Genomic DNA, 14,905 nt, shown 5'->3' on the forward strand with positions numbered 1-14,905 from the left:
GTAACCTCTTTCTGGTATGCAATATTACAAAGTATGATTACACTGTCAGTTCATGTTATTACTATGGCTGTTTTATTTTCCATTCATTTCTTAATAATTTCTGGTATAAGAAATTCCCTTTTTTAAGTCGCCCAATGTGGGATTGAAACTTCCATTGAACTGTCCATCATCACTTCAAGATTCCTTTCCATTCAGTCATTCCCAACTTCAATATATGAGAATATTATTTTGTTCATTTGGGATTTTGCAGCTGCTTTGCGCTTCCAGAACTCTTCCAGCTTCTGCAGTTGAGCTGGAAAATTGGTGCCATGGATATAGGATATATGCTTGTAACTGCATCTGCTGATGTAGGCAGTACCTTATGGAAAATATCACAAAATTCTTTGTTGTTTTGCTGTAACAAAGTAATGCCAGTATTCCTCTGGAAAATAAGGTCCTGTACTACAAATACTGATATTGTATATATAATCCCCAAGTGATATTTGCACAATAGTATTATGTATGTGTCATTTATTCTTATTCTCACTTTTATCTAGTGTCATTCATGAAAAGCTATTAAATAGATAGATATTTTATTAAGCAGCCAGTTGACACTATAGATCACTATACTCCCTATCTCATATACCATATTGTTTGCTTTAAAGGTAGTTGGTTTCCTCATCATTTTACCCTTTCCTCCTTGTATTTACTGATGCTTCTGTTGATCAAAAGATAGTGGTAAAGCAGCAGAGAATACAAGATACACACTCACAGAGAGGTATCCTAGCAACTCACGGTGCTACAGATATGCTGTGTCCCCAAGTGGAAAATGGAAAGAGAATAGAAAGCATTCTGGTGAGCTTTGCTTCTGTTCCTGCAAAATCCGGGTTTTGAGTGATCAGTTTTGAGCTAAGGACACAAAGAAAAAGGGGTTGCGTGTGTTTGCGATTGGGTGTGCGTGAGACATAGATTTATTTTGCTTTCAAGGGGGCTTGTGAAAATAGGATTTTCATTAAATTCTCTTGTCAAAATTATGCTGGGCTGGGGTTGTCTTGGTTAACTGTTTTCTGTTTCACATTCATTTATGTTATCTGACTTGTATAAAAGCTGAAATTTTTGCAAAGCCAAGTTTTGGAGTTCTTCATTTCTTGCTTTGGCAGTTGTCTGAGTCATTTGAAGTGGACAGCACAAGTTTAAGACTATGTTTCCAGACCTCCCATCAAGAGAACTCATTTTGATATTCTTTTGGAACTTTGTATAAGTTATCTGCATGTATTGCTTCAGGCTGGCTAGTGAGAATCTAGAAGGTTAAACCTTCTAAATCAGCATTCCTGCACCAATGAAACAGCTAGCCAGAGGAGAAAACAGCAGGTGTTCCAGTAAGAGATTTAATTAATAGTCAATTATCCTTTTCGTCTAACAGCCAGATGACTTTGGAGGACAAATTTGGTGCCATTGGTGCACTGAGGCCTGCTGATTGCCTCAGCCGGAGCATACACATTGCTCTCTGTATGCATACAGTACTGATCTTTTCTGGCCAGCCTCCTTTTTATCCTGTTGATCTGTAGCCTGCTTTTTATTTTCCTAGACTCAGCTTACTTTTATACTCTTAGTGCCTGGCACTGGTTCCAAACACTTCCATGCTTCTACGTAAGCAGCTATCATTGTCCCATTACTTTACTGTGTACATAGATGGTACATGTACAGCAGAGCTAAGATTTCTATTTGCTGAAGTATGACCTACTGCTAATTTTTTCCTATCTTCATGTTGTTGATTGCTCCCCGTACTTTCACAATATGTACATTTTTGTGGCCTCATTATCCCCTACTCCCACTGCCTATCCTGTAATTAGAATAAATTAGATTTTAGGTTTGGTGGTTTATATTATAATGGGAGAAGCACTACTCCCACCCAAATACTATGGGTTTTTGTAGGAGATGCAACCAGAATATCAAATTCATAGCTGATGGAAAGCACCTGTTTTTTAAAAATACTTTTCTTAGTTACAATCATAGACATTTGTCCCAAGTCTCTCTAGTAGTACCAATTATAAAGGACCCCCAAGAATCCCATTCCATCTCCTTTTGAGATGGGTACTTAGCTACTGTTTTTAGCAGTGGGATGTGTGATTTTTTTCCCTATAGTAATAGGAATCAGAAGTTCCTTTGTGAATTGAATTATATTTCCCACACTTTAGCCTCATGATTAGAACACTGCAGCCTTGGTCAGTATACAATAGCCCCTGCTTCTGTTAGTCCCTGTGTGTCCTGATACAGTACTTTTTCACCCGAAATATTACTGCCTTTTTTTGTTATTTATTTTTATTGCCCTACAGGTGCCTACAAAGAAGCTGAAGAAATATGAGAGAGAATATCAAATGATGCGGGAGAATCAGCTACAGCAGGAAGACCCATTGGATCGATACAAGGTAATGGGTTGCCATGTGCTCAGATACTTTCCATTTGAACAGAAAGAGATTGTCTTTATAAGCTGAAAGGAAAGCTGTGGACAATGTTTTCACACTGCCTGTTGTGGCACATTTAAAAAGACTTATTTCAGGTGGTTTATCATTATATTTTATATTTTACTTGAAACCATTAAATTCACTTTATTTAAGAACCACATATAATGTTTTTATTTTTTCAGTTTATATGTTTGTAGGTTATACTTCTGGGAAACTGCATGGGATGCTGAGAAAGAATGAGGGATTCTCTACTACTGACATACAAAGGAGGCAAAGAATTATGTGTTAGACAAAGCTATGTGTGGTTCACTACCATAGACACATTTTGGAAGGCGAATGCTTCCATAATTGACTGCACTGAATGTATGACTTTTTCCTCTGTGATCAAATACTCTTGATGATTTAGCAATATTTATAACACTCTTAATCACATAGACTGAGACACAGAGTTGGTGAAATAATTCATTTTATTGAACCACATTTCAGTCATGTTGGTTCCAAGCAAGGATAAAATGAAATTCCTTAGTAAGGTGGAATTCTGGTTTTATCCATTTTGTTGTATTTTTGCTCTGAACACCCATAACTAATTGGGTGTAACAAAACAGCAGCCTGAAGTAGGAGTTGCATTGTATTTCCATCGCAAAGTTGCTAACCTGTTCTTCCACTCAATTGGCATATGTAATATACCTATGGTGCTTTTAGCCTACCTTACAGGGATGTTGTAAGGATTATTGAGGTAATGTATGTGAACTACTGAGTTGTTGAAATGGGCTTCATCAGTATTAAGTATTAGGTCTGAACAATTGCACTGTGTAAAACTACTAATGGGTCAAATTAAAGGTACTTTCATGTTTCTTGAATTTTTGTAAGTACTGTACACCTAATACCTATTTGCCTAGATCGTTAGATATTTTTTAAAAATCCCCAAATTTATACAAATTCTTATTTTCTAGAAAAGATAAACCAAATTTTGAATGATCTGAAAAACAGAATATTTTTTTAAATTATTATTACTGCATTGATCTAAAGCAAAGATTGAATTCTAGGTCAAAATAATGTTTACATGATGTTCTTGTTAAGTAAATAATGTCACATTACCATATAGTGTTAAGGCTGATCTGCATTCACATATTACTTAAAGGTTTTACTCCTCAATTTGAACACTGATTTATTCAGTCCTTGCTACTGTTGGATTCTGTGAGAGATTCTATAGAAAATAGAAAGGAAAGGAGAGATGGGTTAGAAAAGGGGGATGCTAAAATTGTGACTTTGAATATGCAGGGTTTAATATGTATGGTTACATAGAATGATTCAATATTTAAAGCCAATGCATTCAAATATGACAATGTTGCAGGTAATTCTTAAACCAGATGGAAAGGATTTTCTAGTAAAATGCTAGATTTTGGACTATAATTGATGGTAAGAGGCTCTTCCAAGTCTAGAGGGGTTAACTATTCTTGATAGCTCTACATTCTTTGAAATTAAGTATGTTCTTAGTGATAAAAAGGGTAGAAGTACCTTTGTTAAAGGATTTTTGAAGGGGGGTTATAACTACTTTAGTTTCACTTTATGTACCAAATAAGTTGGAATTCACTTTTTTACAACAACCTTTGGTAAAACGTAAATATTGGCAAAAGGCAAAATGCAGAGATGGAATTCTAGACTGGTGCAAGGTACAGATTATAACAAAAGGCATAAGATTATAACAAAAGGCATAAATTTGATAAGCTAAATAGCAAGTTTAAGAAACTGTTATTTGAGTTTAAACAATTGGTAATGATTATAGTTTCACATATTATTTACAAGTCCATAAAGCGGAGTCCTGGATAGGTTATATACTTGTTTCAGCAGGTACAGAATGTTTCTTTGGCAACTATAGATAGTACAGATAATTCACTATTTAAATGTGTGTTACAATGGGATGGTACTTCCCCAAACATTCCACAGTGGAAATTTAATTTTGCCTTATAAGCAAATTTGTCCACTTTCCAGTCAATAAAGTAACACTGCAAAACTATCTTTTTATTTTATTTTACTGATTGGGGGAGGAAACTCTCCCGATCAAGCGAGTCCAGGAATGAAATGGGAAGGACTTAAATCTGTTCTTGGGATTAAACAAGGGGCTATTTTAAAACGTTATAGAACAGCCAACTCTGTTAAGATTGAATCTGAAGTATAAATACTTCATTATGAATTCAAGGTAATAGACTCAAAAAAATCCTCCAGAGTTCAGAAGGGAGGGGGGGAAAAAAGATCCAGCTGAAGTGGATAAAATCATGACTTTACTGATCTACCTAAAATAAATGATTTATTTTTATACTAAACTAAATGTTGGGAGTACTGCTCCCAACTTAAACATATATAATATGAAGGTTGTGTTATGTGTGTTTTATGTGTGTTATGTGTTTTATGTGTTCTATGGTTTTTATATTTTTAAAGCTGCACTGGGGTGGCATTTAATTTCGTTGTACAAGTAGTACAATGACAATAAAGATTTCTATTCTATTCTATTCTAATATGAGAAAGTATTTAGTGCAAATATAGCTGAAAGTATTATCAGGAGAAATATGGATGAGACTTCATAGGCTGATAGGGGTGGAAGGATTAGAGGTTGTCATCCAAGCTGTGAATGTGCATAAGGTGCTAGAGAATAATTATTGCAATTTCCAAATTTCTAAATAGCTCTTTGAAGTGGATTCCTACCATACAATTTCACATTTAAATGTAGGTTCTAAGTTATTTTAAGTAATTTAGTACTCTTGCAAATAGAGCTAAAATTGTCATGGTGAATGTAGTACCCATAGATCAAGCTGTTTTCATTCCTAAATAAGTATTGCAGATCCAATGGGCAAGTGTGTAATTCAATATTACACAGAAAATATAAAGGTTTTCCCACAGTTATGCTTGCATTAAAGCATTTGATGGAAGGAACTTTAAGGAAATGTGTCCAAAGTTTAATAGTTCAAAGTCTTCCCTTGTGAAAATATTTGTTTTTCATTTGATGATTAAACTGTTTGTGGTCCACAGTAGCTTGAGCAACTCTATATGTCTTGGGCACTGTTACAAAACTCAAGAAGTTTAACTTAATTAATTAATTAATTAATTTGACTTTGGTGCTGCCCAACTCCAGACTGATTCTGGGTGGACAATATCAGATACAAAAACAATAAGATAAATAAAAATACAGTAAGGGAAATAAATAAAAAGGGAAATCCAGACAACTGACACCAAAATGTCTGCAACATGCAATAAACACATCTAACAAGGGGTTCCATCTGGCCTGTTCCAAGGCCTTCCAGAATGCCATCAGGATGAGAGCCATCTGAGTCCCAAGGGGACCTCATTCCAGAGGGCAGGTGCTGTGACAGAGAAAGTGCACTTCCTGGGTCCTGAAAGATAACACTGTTTAATTGAGGGGCCAGAGTGCACCCATTCTCCCAGCTCTTATCAGCTGGGCAAAAACCATGGGAAGTAGGAGGTCCCTCAGATAACTGGGCCCTGCCATATAGGATTTTATAGATGATAACCAGCACCTTGAATTGTACTCTCAAGCATACTGGCAACTAGTGCTGCGTGTGAAGCAGGGGTGGAGGCAGGCCCATCATTACTGGTGGCAATGCATTTTGGACCAGTTGAAACTTCTGAGGAGTTTTCAAGGACAGCCCCATCTACAGCATTGCAGTAGTTGAGCCATGAAGTGATAAGGGCGTGAGTGACTGTTAGGAGGGCTGCTCAATCTAGTAAGGGGCACAGTTGTCAGAATCCAACTTAGTGCAGATCTGAGTGATCTTATCTTCCAAATAGCCAGAATATTCTTCACACTAGCCTTAGAGATGGTCCTGTGGCCTATCCCTATCTAGCACGGATCAGGTCACTCTAAAAAGGGCCACTGACAGTCAGGATGCAGTGAAATATTGACAGTTTGCCATCCTTATCACTATGAGGCAATCCCTGATACAGGCTGTCATGTTTGATCACATTCACTCCAAGTCTTCCTCCAATGGCATACCAGTCATATCTTTTGGCCCTTCATCTCTTCAGTAAACCAAAGAGCTCCTCAGTAAACCAAAATGCACCCTGGGATCAGCATACAGGGAGAGGCCACATAGGAGTTATGTGGCCAAAGGCCCAACCATCCATCCATTCCAGCTGGCTACCAAGGTCTCAGCTGAACCACCCGCCAGATCCTTAGGAGAGATCCCAAACTCCCATAGGGTCCATCTGGTGCCAAGGTGGGCTGATGGAATACAACCTGTCTTCCCATGAGGGAGTGTGGCACAGTGAGCTGGGAAATAACCAGAGAATGATCTGTCCATGGCAAAGGACTGATGTTAATGTCCTCTATACCAGATCACATCACAACTGCCCCAAGACAAACTCAGATCCAATGTGTGGCTACTAGTATGTGTTGGGCCATTGATGACTTGGGAGAGATCCATGGTTGCCATGGAGTTCACAAACTCCTGAGCTGTCCTGGACTCAATGCCACCAGGCAGCAGATTGAAATCCCTGAGCACCAAAAGTCCTTTTGTCCAGCAATGGAGTCCAGTAGCTCAGGCAGGGATGATGCTGGGTAGCAAGGAGGGCAGACCTGGAAATAGCTCTATTGCCTCTATTTCAATGAGATTATGAATTGTTGACATTTTAAGATGACACTTGGCTGGACCTCTGGCATGAAGGAAGAGGATGAACCCATCCATGGGAGTGCACCTCAGTACCAGAACATACCACTTGCATACTTAATGCCCAGAAGTCTGATACGGACTTTATCCATACCTAGTCAAATGCAAATATAAAAATGGCCCTCTATCCTGTCAGAATGGAGAATTCAGGCATTATAATTATCTGAGTTGCTTCCTCCCCAGAACCAGAAGAAGATTTACATGCTTTCTATTCCAGATTTCTTAAGAATACGAAATGGGCTTTTAGATTTTGGAATTTCAAAGTGGAGTTGGCTTGGTAATTTAAAAAAAAGGACATCATTGTTTGGTGTCTTTTACTGCAGGAAACATCTATCCCTCCATCTTTTAAAAATTTTGCCAATTCAGAATGAATATAATATGACTTGTGCTCTCGACCTATTCAACAGATGCTTAACTCACATCACCTCATGCTCCCCAAAAAGTCATGGTCTGCAGATCAGCATAATTCTCATTGTATTCTTATCATTGCTCTCAATATTCATTGAATCTGTAGTACCAACTGCTGGATTTCTTGTGCTTCAGCAAAGCAAACACCCTTGTTTGCCTTTTCTAAAATGATGGCTACACAGTGAGAGATATCACAAGTTGCTCTCTAGAAATCTTTCATAGCCTGAGAGTTTACAGATTTTCCTCAGGGACAGTCACAGAGTTCCCTCAATGGCATCTCTAAACAATGAGTCTTCCTTGCATTGCTTCAGTCTTGCCCACATGGAAATGGAATTGAGATTGAGTGGGTCTACTCACTGGCTCTTTTCAGAATCAGTCTCATCCACTGACATGCTTTCCCATTAAGCAGGAGAGTCCAGATTCTCTCAATTATTGGTAGGGAAAAAAATAATTCTGTTCACAACTTTTTTCTTGGTGCAAATCCTGTTGCCTGCTATTCGAAAGGGACCTCTGATAGCCAAGCAGGAAGAATCTGGAAATGGAGGGAAAGCATCTTCTCATTGTTATTTAAGGATTAAAGAATCTGTTTGCTGTTCAAGAGGAGATGTTTCCCAATACTGAAGACTACTTCATTCAAAGAACATTGAAAACATTTATATACTGTGAATCTTTTTGTTAATTTGGCAAAAATATTGAAGGACTCAGTGTCCTGACATGTACACATTTGTTCACTGATAATACCAAAAAAAATCCCACTGTTTCCTGATAGATAATATATTCAGAACAAACATGTGCAGCCTTTCTATAGCTGAGCATTACCTTCTCTCTTTATGCATCATTGAATGAAGTATTCCATAATTCCACACTGCCTGTTGAATTCTTATACTATGCCAAAGAATATTGGAACAAAATACTCAGAAAAATATGAACACAAGCTTGTTCTCTTTAATTTTCTACATCATGAGACGTTAAGGGAAGATAAAAATATTTGAATATATGTTGCTGATCTTAAGTAATACAGGTGGTAGTTGGAGGATATGCCATTTTTTGGAAGCATTTTAAATAATTTTGGACATTCTGTACCTGCTGCTTCATTTTCAGACTAGCTATTGCCTGTAAAGCCTTGTACCATTTAAATCAGGGATTTTTGAAGGACTGCTTTCTCCTTCATGAGCCTGGCCATACAAGGGTCTCAGGTACAATTATAAATAACTATAAGTAGGTCTGGGAAAAACTCTTGTCAGAAATTGTGGAGAGCTGAACATTTTAGACATTACTGAACTGGATGCATCATTAGTTCAATGCTGTGCTCCTGTGTCAGCTATTGTATGTCTTCATCTGAAATGTCTGCATTCCACTACTATTGGAAATCTAGTTCACTGGATTATCAGATTGTTCAACTTTTGTAGTGATGCCTGAATTGTGGGTATCCCTTTCATAAGAGATCCGGTGATTGGTGTTGATGGGTTGTGTAGATATTTCACTGAGATTAAATGTATTGTTTGTTTGCTGTTCACTTAGCTCTGGATTTAGTTCTCTGTTATAATGATAGCTGCCAGAGGAGTAACTGTTAATCTGTTACAGTGTAATAGGCTAATGAATATGGCATATGTTTTCTTGGACTATGTATGGTCCACTTGATGAGATGTATGAAAAATGGTAGTTGTATTTAAGTGCTCATTGTGACACTGTTTTGGACAACCTGTATGGAGTGAAAACAGCAGAATATTGGGCATGTCAATGCAGTTATTGTGATCTGAGTGTAACTCAAATGAGGTTTCACATTTATTTATTAATTTATATAGATATGTGCATATTTTTTAAAAGTTCAGATCGTTTTCAGTAATGAAATGTGTTCACTTACCACCTTTCTATTGTTTAGTTTGAAGAATGCAAATATATGGAACAAGAGAGCTTGCCTTAAAATATTTTTGCTTATACTAAACTGGATTAATTCACTTTGCTAGTTAGATGTTATTAAATAGACTTACTAATTAATATGCTTTTGAGTAAGAAACATATTCTTCCCTTGTGAACTGAATAACTAAATCACATGTCAAAGCTTCCCCCCCCCCAAGACATTTTCCAAACCTGGTTGTTTATTCATACAATAGGAATTTCAGGTTATCCAGAAGCACTGCAGTTTGTTAAGCAATTATTTCATCAGTGATTAGGAAAGACATAGTTTGCAACACAGCTAGATTTCTCTAAACTTTTTGTTTAGACAGACAGGAAGATCTTATTTTGATGCTGCCTCCAACATCTTGTAGCCTTAAGAATTTTTGAACTTAAGACCTCACAGTCTTTGAATATTACATATAACCAAAATATGAAAATCTATAAATCTGCATTCTGCATAAAGACAGAAAATACAGGAGGCACGCTGATTTGATCCACTAGGAACGATCAAAGAGAGCCAGTTTGGTGTAGTGATGAAGGTGCTGGCCTAGAAAGCAGGAGACTCTGAGTTCTAAGTCTCCGTTAGGCATGGAAGCTGGCTGCATGACTTTGGGCCAGTTGCTCTCTCTCAGCCCAACCCAGCTCACAGGGTTGTTGTTGAGGGGAAAATAGGAGGTGGGAGTATTAAGTATGTTCGCTGCCTTGAGTTACATATAAAAGGGTGGGATAAAAATATAACAACACAACAACAACAAGAAGTTGTGAAACAATACAGTACCAGCAGAGCTTGCCATAGCTGGTGGTGCACCATATTAATAAGAGGAGGGTTTTATATAGCCTTTTCACGGTAAGATTTCTTTGGTGTTGTCCACTTACAAATTATTAGGAATAAATCTCTAATTTCGTGAAACTTTCTTCTGGTTAATGTGTCTAGAATTAGGAATGCAGAATTTACCTTCTACTTGGCAAGACTTTTAGTCCAACTATCTCATTGAGCAGCAGAGTCTCTCCAGCTTTTAGTCTTTCCCAGTCCCAAAAACTGAACTAAGGATTGTCTGTAAGCAAAGCTTTTGTGGGATGCTTGAGCCAGGAAATTTCTTCTCATTCCTTACCCTTTATGTCAAAACCCAAAAATCAGCCCATATTAATATCACTGCCAAAACTGAGCAACTGAAGGAGAAAAAACCTGTAATCTCTCTGGTGAAAAAAAAAATTAAATAAATCACAATTTACTGCTGAGGTAAATGCTTTGTTCTGCCTAGTGATAAGATTGGCTATCAACAGCTACTAGTCTGGATGGCTTTTAATTGACTTCCTAAATTACAGGATGAATACCTTAACTTGAATTGATGGCAGCACTAGATGGGTAGATGGCAGGTAAGTAGGTAGATGGCTAGATAGGTAGGTAGGTTGAATATCCTTAGAAAAGGTGATGGCAAACTAGTTCCATAATGTGGGCAAGAGAGTTACATGTATTCATGTTGTCATCAGGAATCAAGCTCAGCTTGAAGGTGTCCTTGCTTTTTTATACCTCAAAGGCCAGCTGATAGGGAGCTCCATAGGAGGAGGGCTATCTCACTTTAGTACATGTTTATCAACTTTTTGAATGCATCTGTTTGGCATCTATGTAAAGCAGTGGACTAAACAGAAGCCTGGTCTGACTGAACAGGGCTGTTTTTATATTGCTTTCCTAGGACCAGTCCAATTGAATTATATTGTTAGCATATTTTATATGCTTTTTGACCTGTCTATACCCTGTAAGTCAGAAGTAACTAGATAACTCTATGTTGCATGTATGTTAATAACTGCAGACGTAGAAAAAAATAGTGCTTGATATATATTCTTATATATTAATATAATTGTGAATTATATTAATAACTCACTCTGCAAAGCTGTATTTTTAAATTACCCATAGCAGCAGAAAACTCAGTGGAAAATACTAAGTGCTTCAGTTAAGGCAAGCATTAGCCGTAAAGGCTAAAATAGTTTGCAATAATTCATTGTGCATTTAATTTTTTTTTAATTTGGAGTTGAAATTTTAAAATTCCAAACTTAACTGATATCAAAAGCTCTCTTCTACTTTTCAAAAGTGATTTTTTACTGGAAAAAAAAACATTGTACATAGTGTAGTGAAAGATGAGACACACCCAACTTACAAGCAGTAGTGAAATCTACTTGCATCAGCCAGACCAATTGCTCTAGCTGTTTATTCTTCATTTTTGGGTGATGATAGTAGGTGGTGCTGACAGCTTTCTGAGTTAGGACTTGCCTTCCGAGGTTGAGCTTCCTCCTTTCAATCAAACATTTGCTTTAACAGGCCATAATAGGAAATAAGCTATCTTTCTAAAATGAAGCCCTGGGCCTCCATGCAGAATTCTCAAGTTGGGGTTTTGTTCTCTTCCTAATTATTGTTGATTTGCCTTTACATTTCATTGGATTGCCCCTCTCTCTCTGTTTCTCAACTTTTTATCCATGATTGAAAGCAGTAGTTACTCTGTGACTGTGCTGGAGGTAAGTTTTATTTGAGTGTATGTTGTTTACTTTTTTTTTTGTCTTTGGAAATGCAGTATCCTCCTTGATAGCTGATAGTTGAGAATTCTCCCCCTCACCTTTCCAGTTGATCTTGCAGAGCCCTGAGACTTATATTTGGATGTTACAGTCCTTATTACTAGAATATAGATAGTACAGTGGTGGGAGAAGTACTTCTGTTATCTCAAGTTTGGCTAGCATAGTACAGAAACTTTATCTTCTGTATAGCAGTGTTAACAAGTAGGTTCTTTTTAAATTACATCTGAAACTTCCCTAGAGGCAACAAAATCAGTCTGCTTATTCCTTGAGATGCCTTAACTGCCTTCCCCTCTGAGAATCTTGGTGCTTTTCAGGACTATAATGATTTTTAATTACTATTTAAAAATTTCTTAAAAATCTATTACTGCAAGACTTTTTTTCTTGTTGAGAAGATGGATTAAGTCTAGTTATGAGAAGACTTTTTCATCTGCAGAAGAAAAACACATTAACAAGCTAAATTGCTAAATATATTGAACAGGTTTCCTTTGATATTTGGGACACTTTTATTACAAGAAGGAGGACGCTGCAGTTCCTACTGCACAGCTTGCTTGCCCACTTGTCTGTAAATGCAGAGCCAGAAATCTCATGCTCACATTGTGCTACCTGCTTTGCAAACACTGAAGCTTTTTGGCAAGCACTTAACAGAGAATATAAACTCAACTGTTGTTCCCTCAAAGCTTGCTGACTTCAGCTGAGTTATTCACATTTCTGTCAGATAGTCTCCAGTAATAGAGAATTAAGTAACAGAGGATTTGCAAATTTATAAAAACACAAGGCAAGAGAATTGCCAGCTTCTCCATTTTTTTTTTTTCTTTTGAAGGAACTGATAATTCTTGTGTCTTGTGGTTGAAATACAGAATTTGGGAACATATGAAGAGATTTAGTTACAAGGTTGCTTTAAGATCTTAACACATTTTTGAACATTCTGGGAATGGCTTTACTGCCCTTTGCATGTAATTTGACTACAGAAGTAACTGTAATGAATCCTAGGATTATCCATGTTCACCTTAAACACCGACTGCTCTCGTCTCTGATTTCTGAGTTTTCAGAGAAGTGTTTCATGGTGCTGGTTTTGCTGAGTCACTCAAACTGCTTTGGAGAAAACTTCATTTCTAATAATAATTCTAATGGTAATTTAGTAGTAAAGTATTGGACCAATGAGAATATATGGCAGCATTAAGCCAGAACAGTTTTGCATATTTTGAATCTAGGTTTAATAATTTCAGCCACAGAACATGGTGTTTTTGGCTACTTTCTATTTAAAGGAAGTTCACCTTTAAAGAGAAAATTATGCACTTCTCTATACTGTGAACAATTGTTTTTTTTTAGTTTTGTGGGTGGATGCAGACGCTAATCTCACACATCTGCTCAGAATACAGTACTGGGGGGAAAGAACATTATATTATGTTGAAATCTGGAAAAGTAACTGCTACTCCAAGAAAGCTGCAGAAAGCTTTGACATTAACACATGGAAATAGGTTTTTCTTTCCTTGATTTATAAAAAGGAAAGGATTGGACTCTCCTGAACCATATTGATCTAGCTCATTCCTGAGTGTAGATTACAAACTCTTCACAGCAATTTTTGCTAAGAAGCTAAATAGTTTCTTAATTGGAATAATACATTCTGACTAGCCAGACTTTGTCCTGCAGAGATATATGAGAGATAACATCATATATATTCTGAATGTTACTGAAAAGGTAAACCAGAAGGACCAAACATTGGCTATGTTTTTTCTTGATGATGAAAAAGTCTTTGGCAATCTGGAATGGACCTTTTGTTTGGAGTTCAAAAAAAAAAAAAAGGCTGTGTCCCTGACTTTTTTACATGGACACAGAGTCTTTATAAAAAACAAAAAGCTAAAATTGTCGTGAGTAGTCTTACTTCACTATACCATGTCCCCTCTCTCCTTTATTTTATTAACCTTAGAACTGTTGGAAATCCAAATACATCAAGAAAACAGAATCCTCGCAGTCAAATTAGCTACACAAGAACATAAATTTAAATTATTTGCTGATGGCATTGCATTAACAATTGCTCAACCTAGAGTCTCTTTAACAATGCTGATTGAACATACACAACAATATAGTTCAGTGTCAGGTTACCAAATTAATGAAGGGTAAATTAAGTTCTTGACTTGGAATTTGACAGAGGATGAAAAGCAACTTGTATATTGACAGGCTTAATATCACGGCTAAAAAGGTCAAGTATTTAGGACTTTTTTTTACAAAGAATAATAAGGATCCATTTAAGAACAATGATTTACCAACCTGGAAAAATATAACAACAGATTTTTCTAATTGGAAGAAATTAAATTTCTTTTGGTAAGGAAGAGTTATAGACAAGTAATGAATTATATATGGTTTAATAAAAGGCCAAGGATAAAATTCAGTAAATTACAAGATTAAAAAAAAAGCAAGGTGGCCTAGTGTCTCCAAATTTCAGATTGTACTATCACACCAGTTGTTTAACATGGATTTCAGAATGGATTGCATTTCCTTAATGGCCTCATATCCTCAATGAAAGGGGCAGGTCTTCCACAGGGGCTGCATAGATACATTTGGAATGATACTTACAGTTATAAACAATTTTTAAGAGACTGCATAATATTAAGTAACTTATTGAATGTTTAGGATAAATATTGGAAAAGAGTAAATTCAGACTTTTCCCTCTTGTTCCTTACTGAATATCTATTTTTATGAGGAAGAAATCTAAGAAATCTTAACGAATCTTCTCAGTGGATAGACAACAATTTGTTTAGATTACAAGATTTTATTATTAACAGAACAAAATTAAGATCTTTTGAGACCCTTGCTAAACAGTGCTCTTCCATACTTAATTGGTTTCAGTACTCTCAAATAAGCAGCCCAGCAACAAAAGAATAATGGAAACAAGGGGAATATTGA

General features: G+C 36.6%; 1 protein-coding gene across 5 annotated transcripts in view; it reads left to right on the plus strand.

Annotated features, from left to right (window-relative positions):
• The window catches only part of RABGAP1L (RAB GTPase activating protein 1 like), a 180,420-nt gene that overhangs the window by 148,887 nt on the left and 16,628 nt on the right, over positions 1–14,905 (plus strand). For all 5 annotated transcript variants that reach the window (XM_088154011.1, XM_088154009.1, XM_088154010.1 and 2 more), the window contains one exon: positions 2,316–2,408. In XM_088154011.1, the coding sequence (XP_088010137.1) occupies positions 2,316–2,408 (93 nt within the window). The remainder of the gene's footprint in view (positions 1–2,315; positions 2,409–14,905) is intronic.

The sequence above is a fragment of the Python bivittatus genome, unplaced genomic scaffold (assembly GCF_059951505.1).
Source record: "Python bivittatus isolate LINGU-HERP-01145 unplaced genomic scaffold, Pbiv_v1 ctg000700_np1212, whole genome shotgun sequence".
Lineage (NCBI taxonomy): Eukaryota > Metazoa > Chordata > Lepidosauria > Squamata > Pythonidae > Python > Python bivittatus.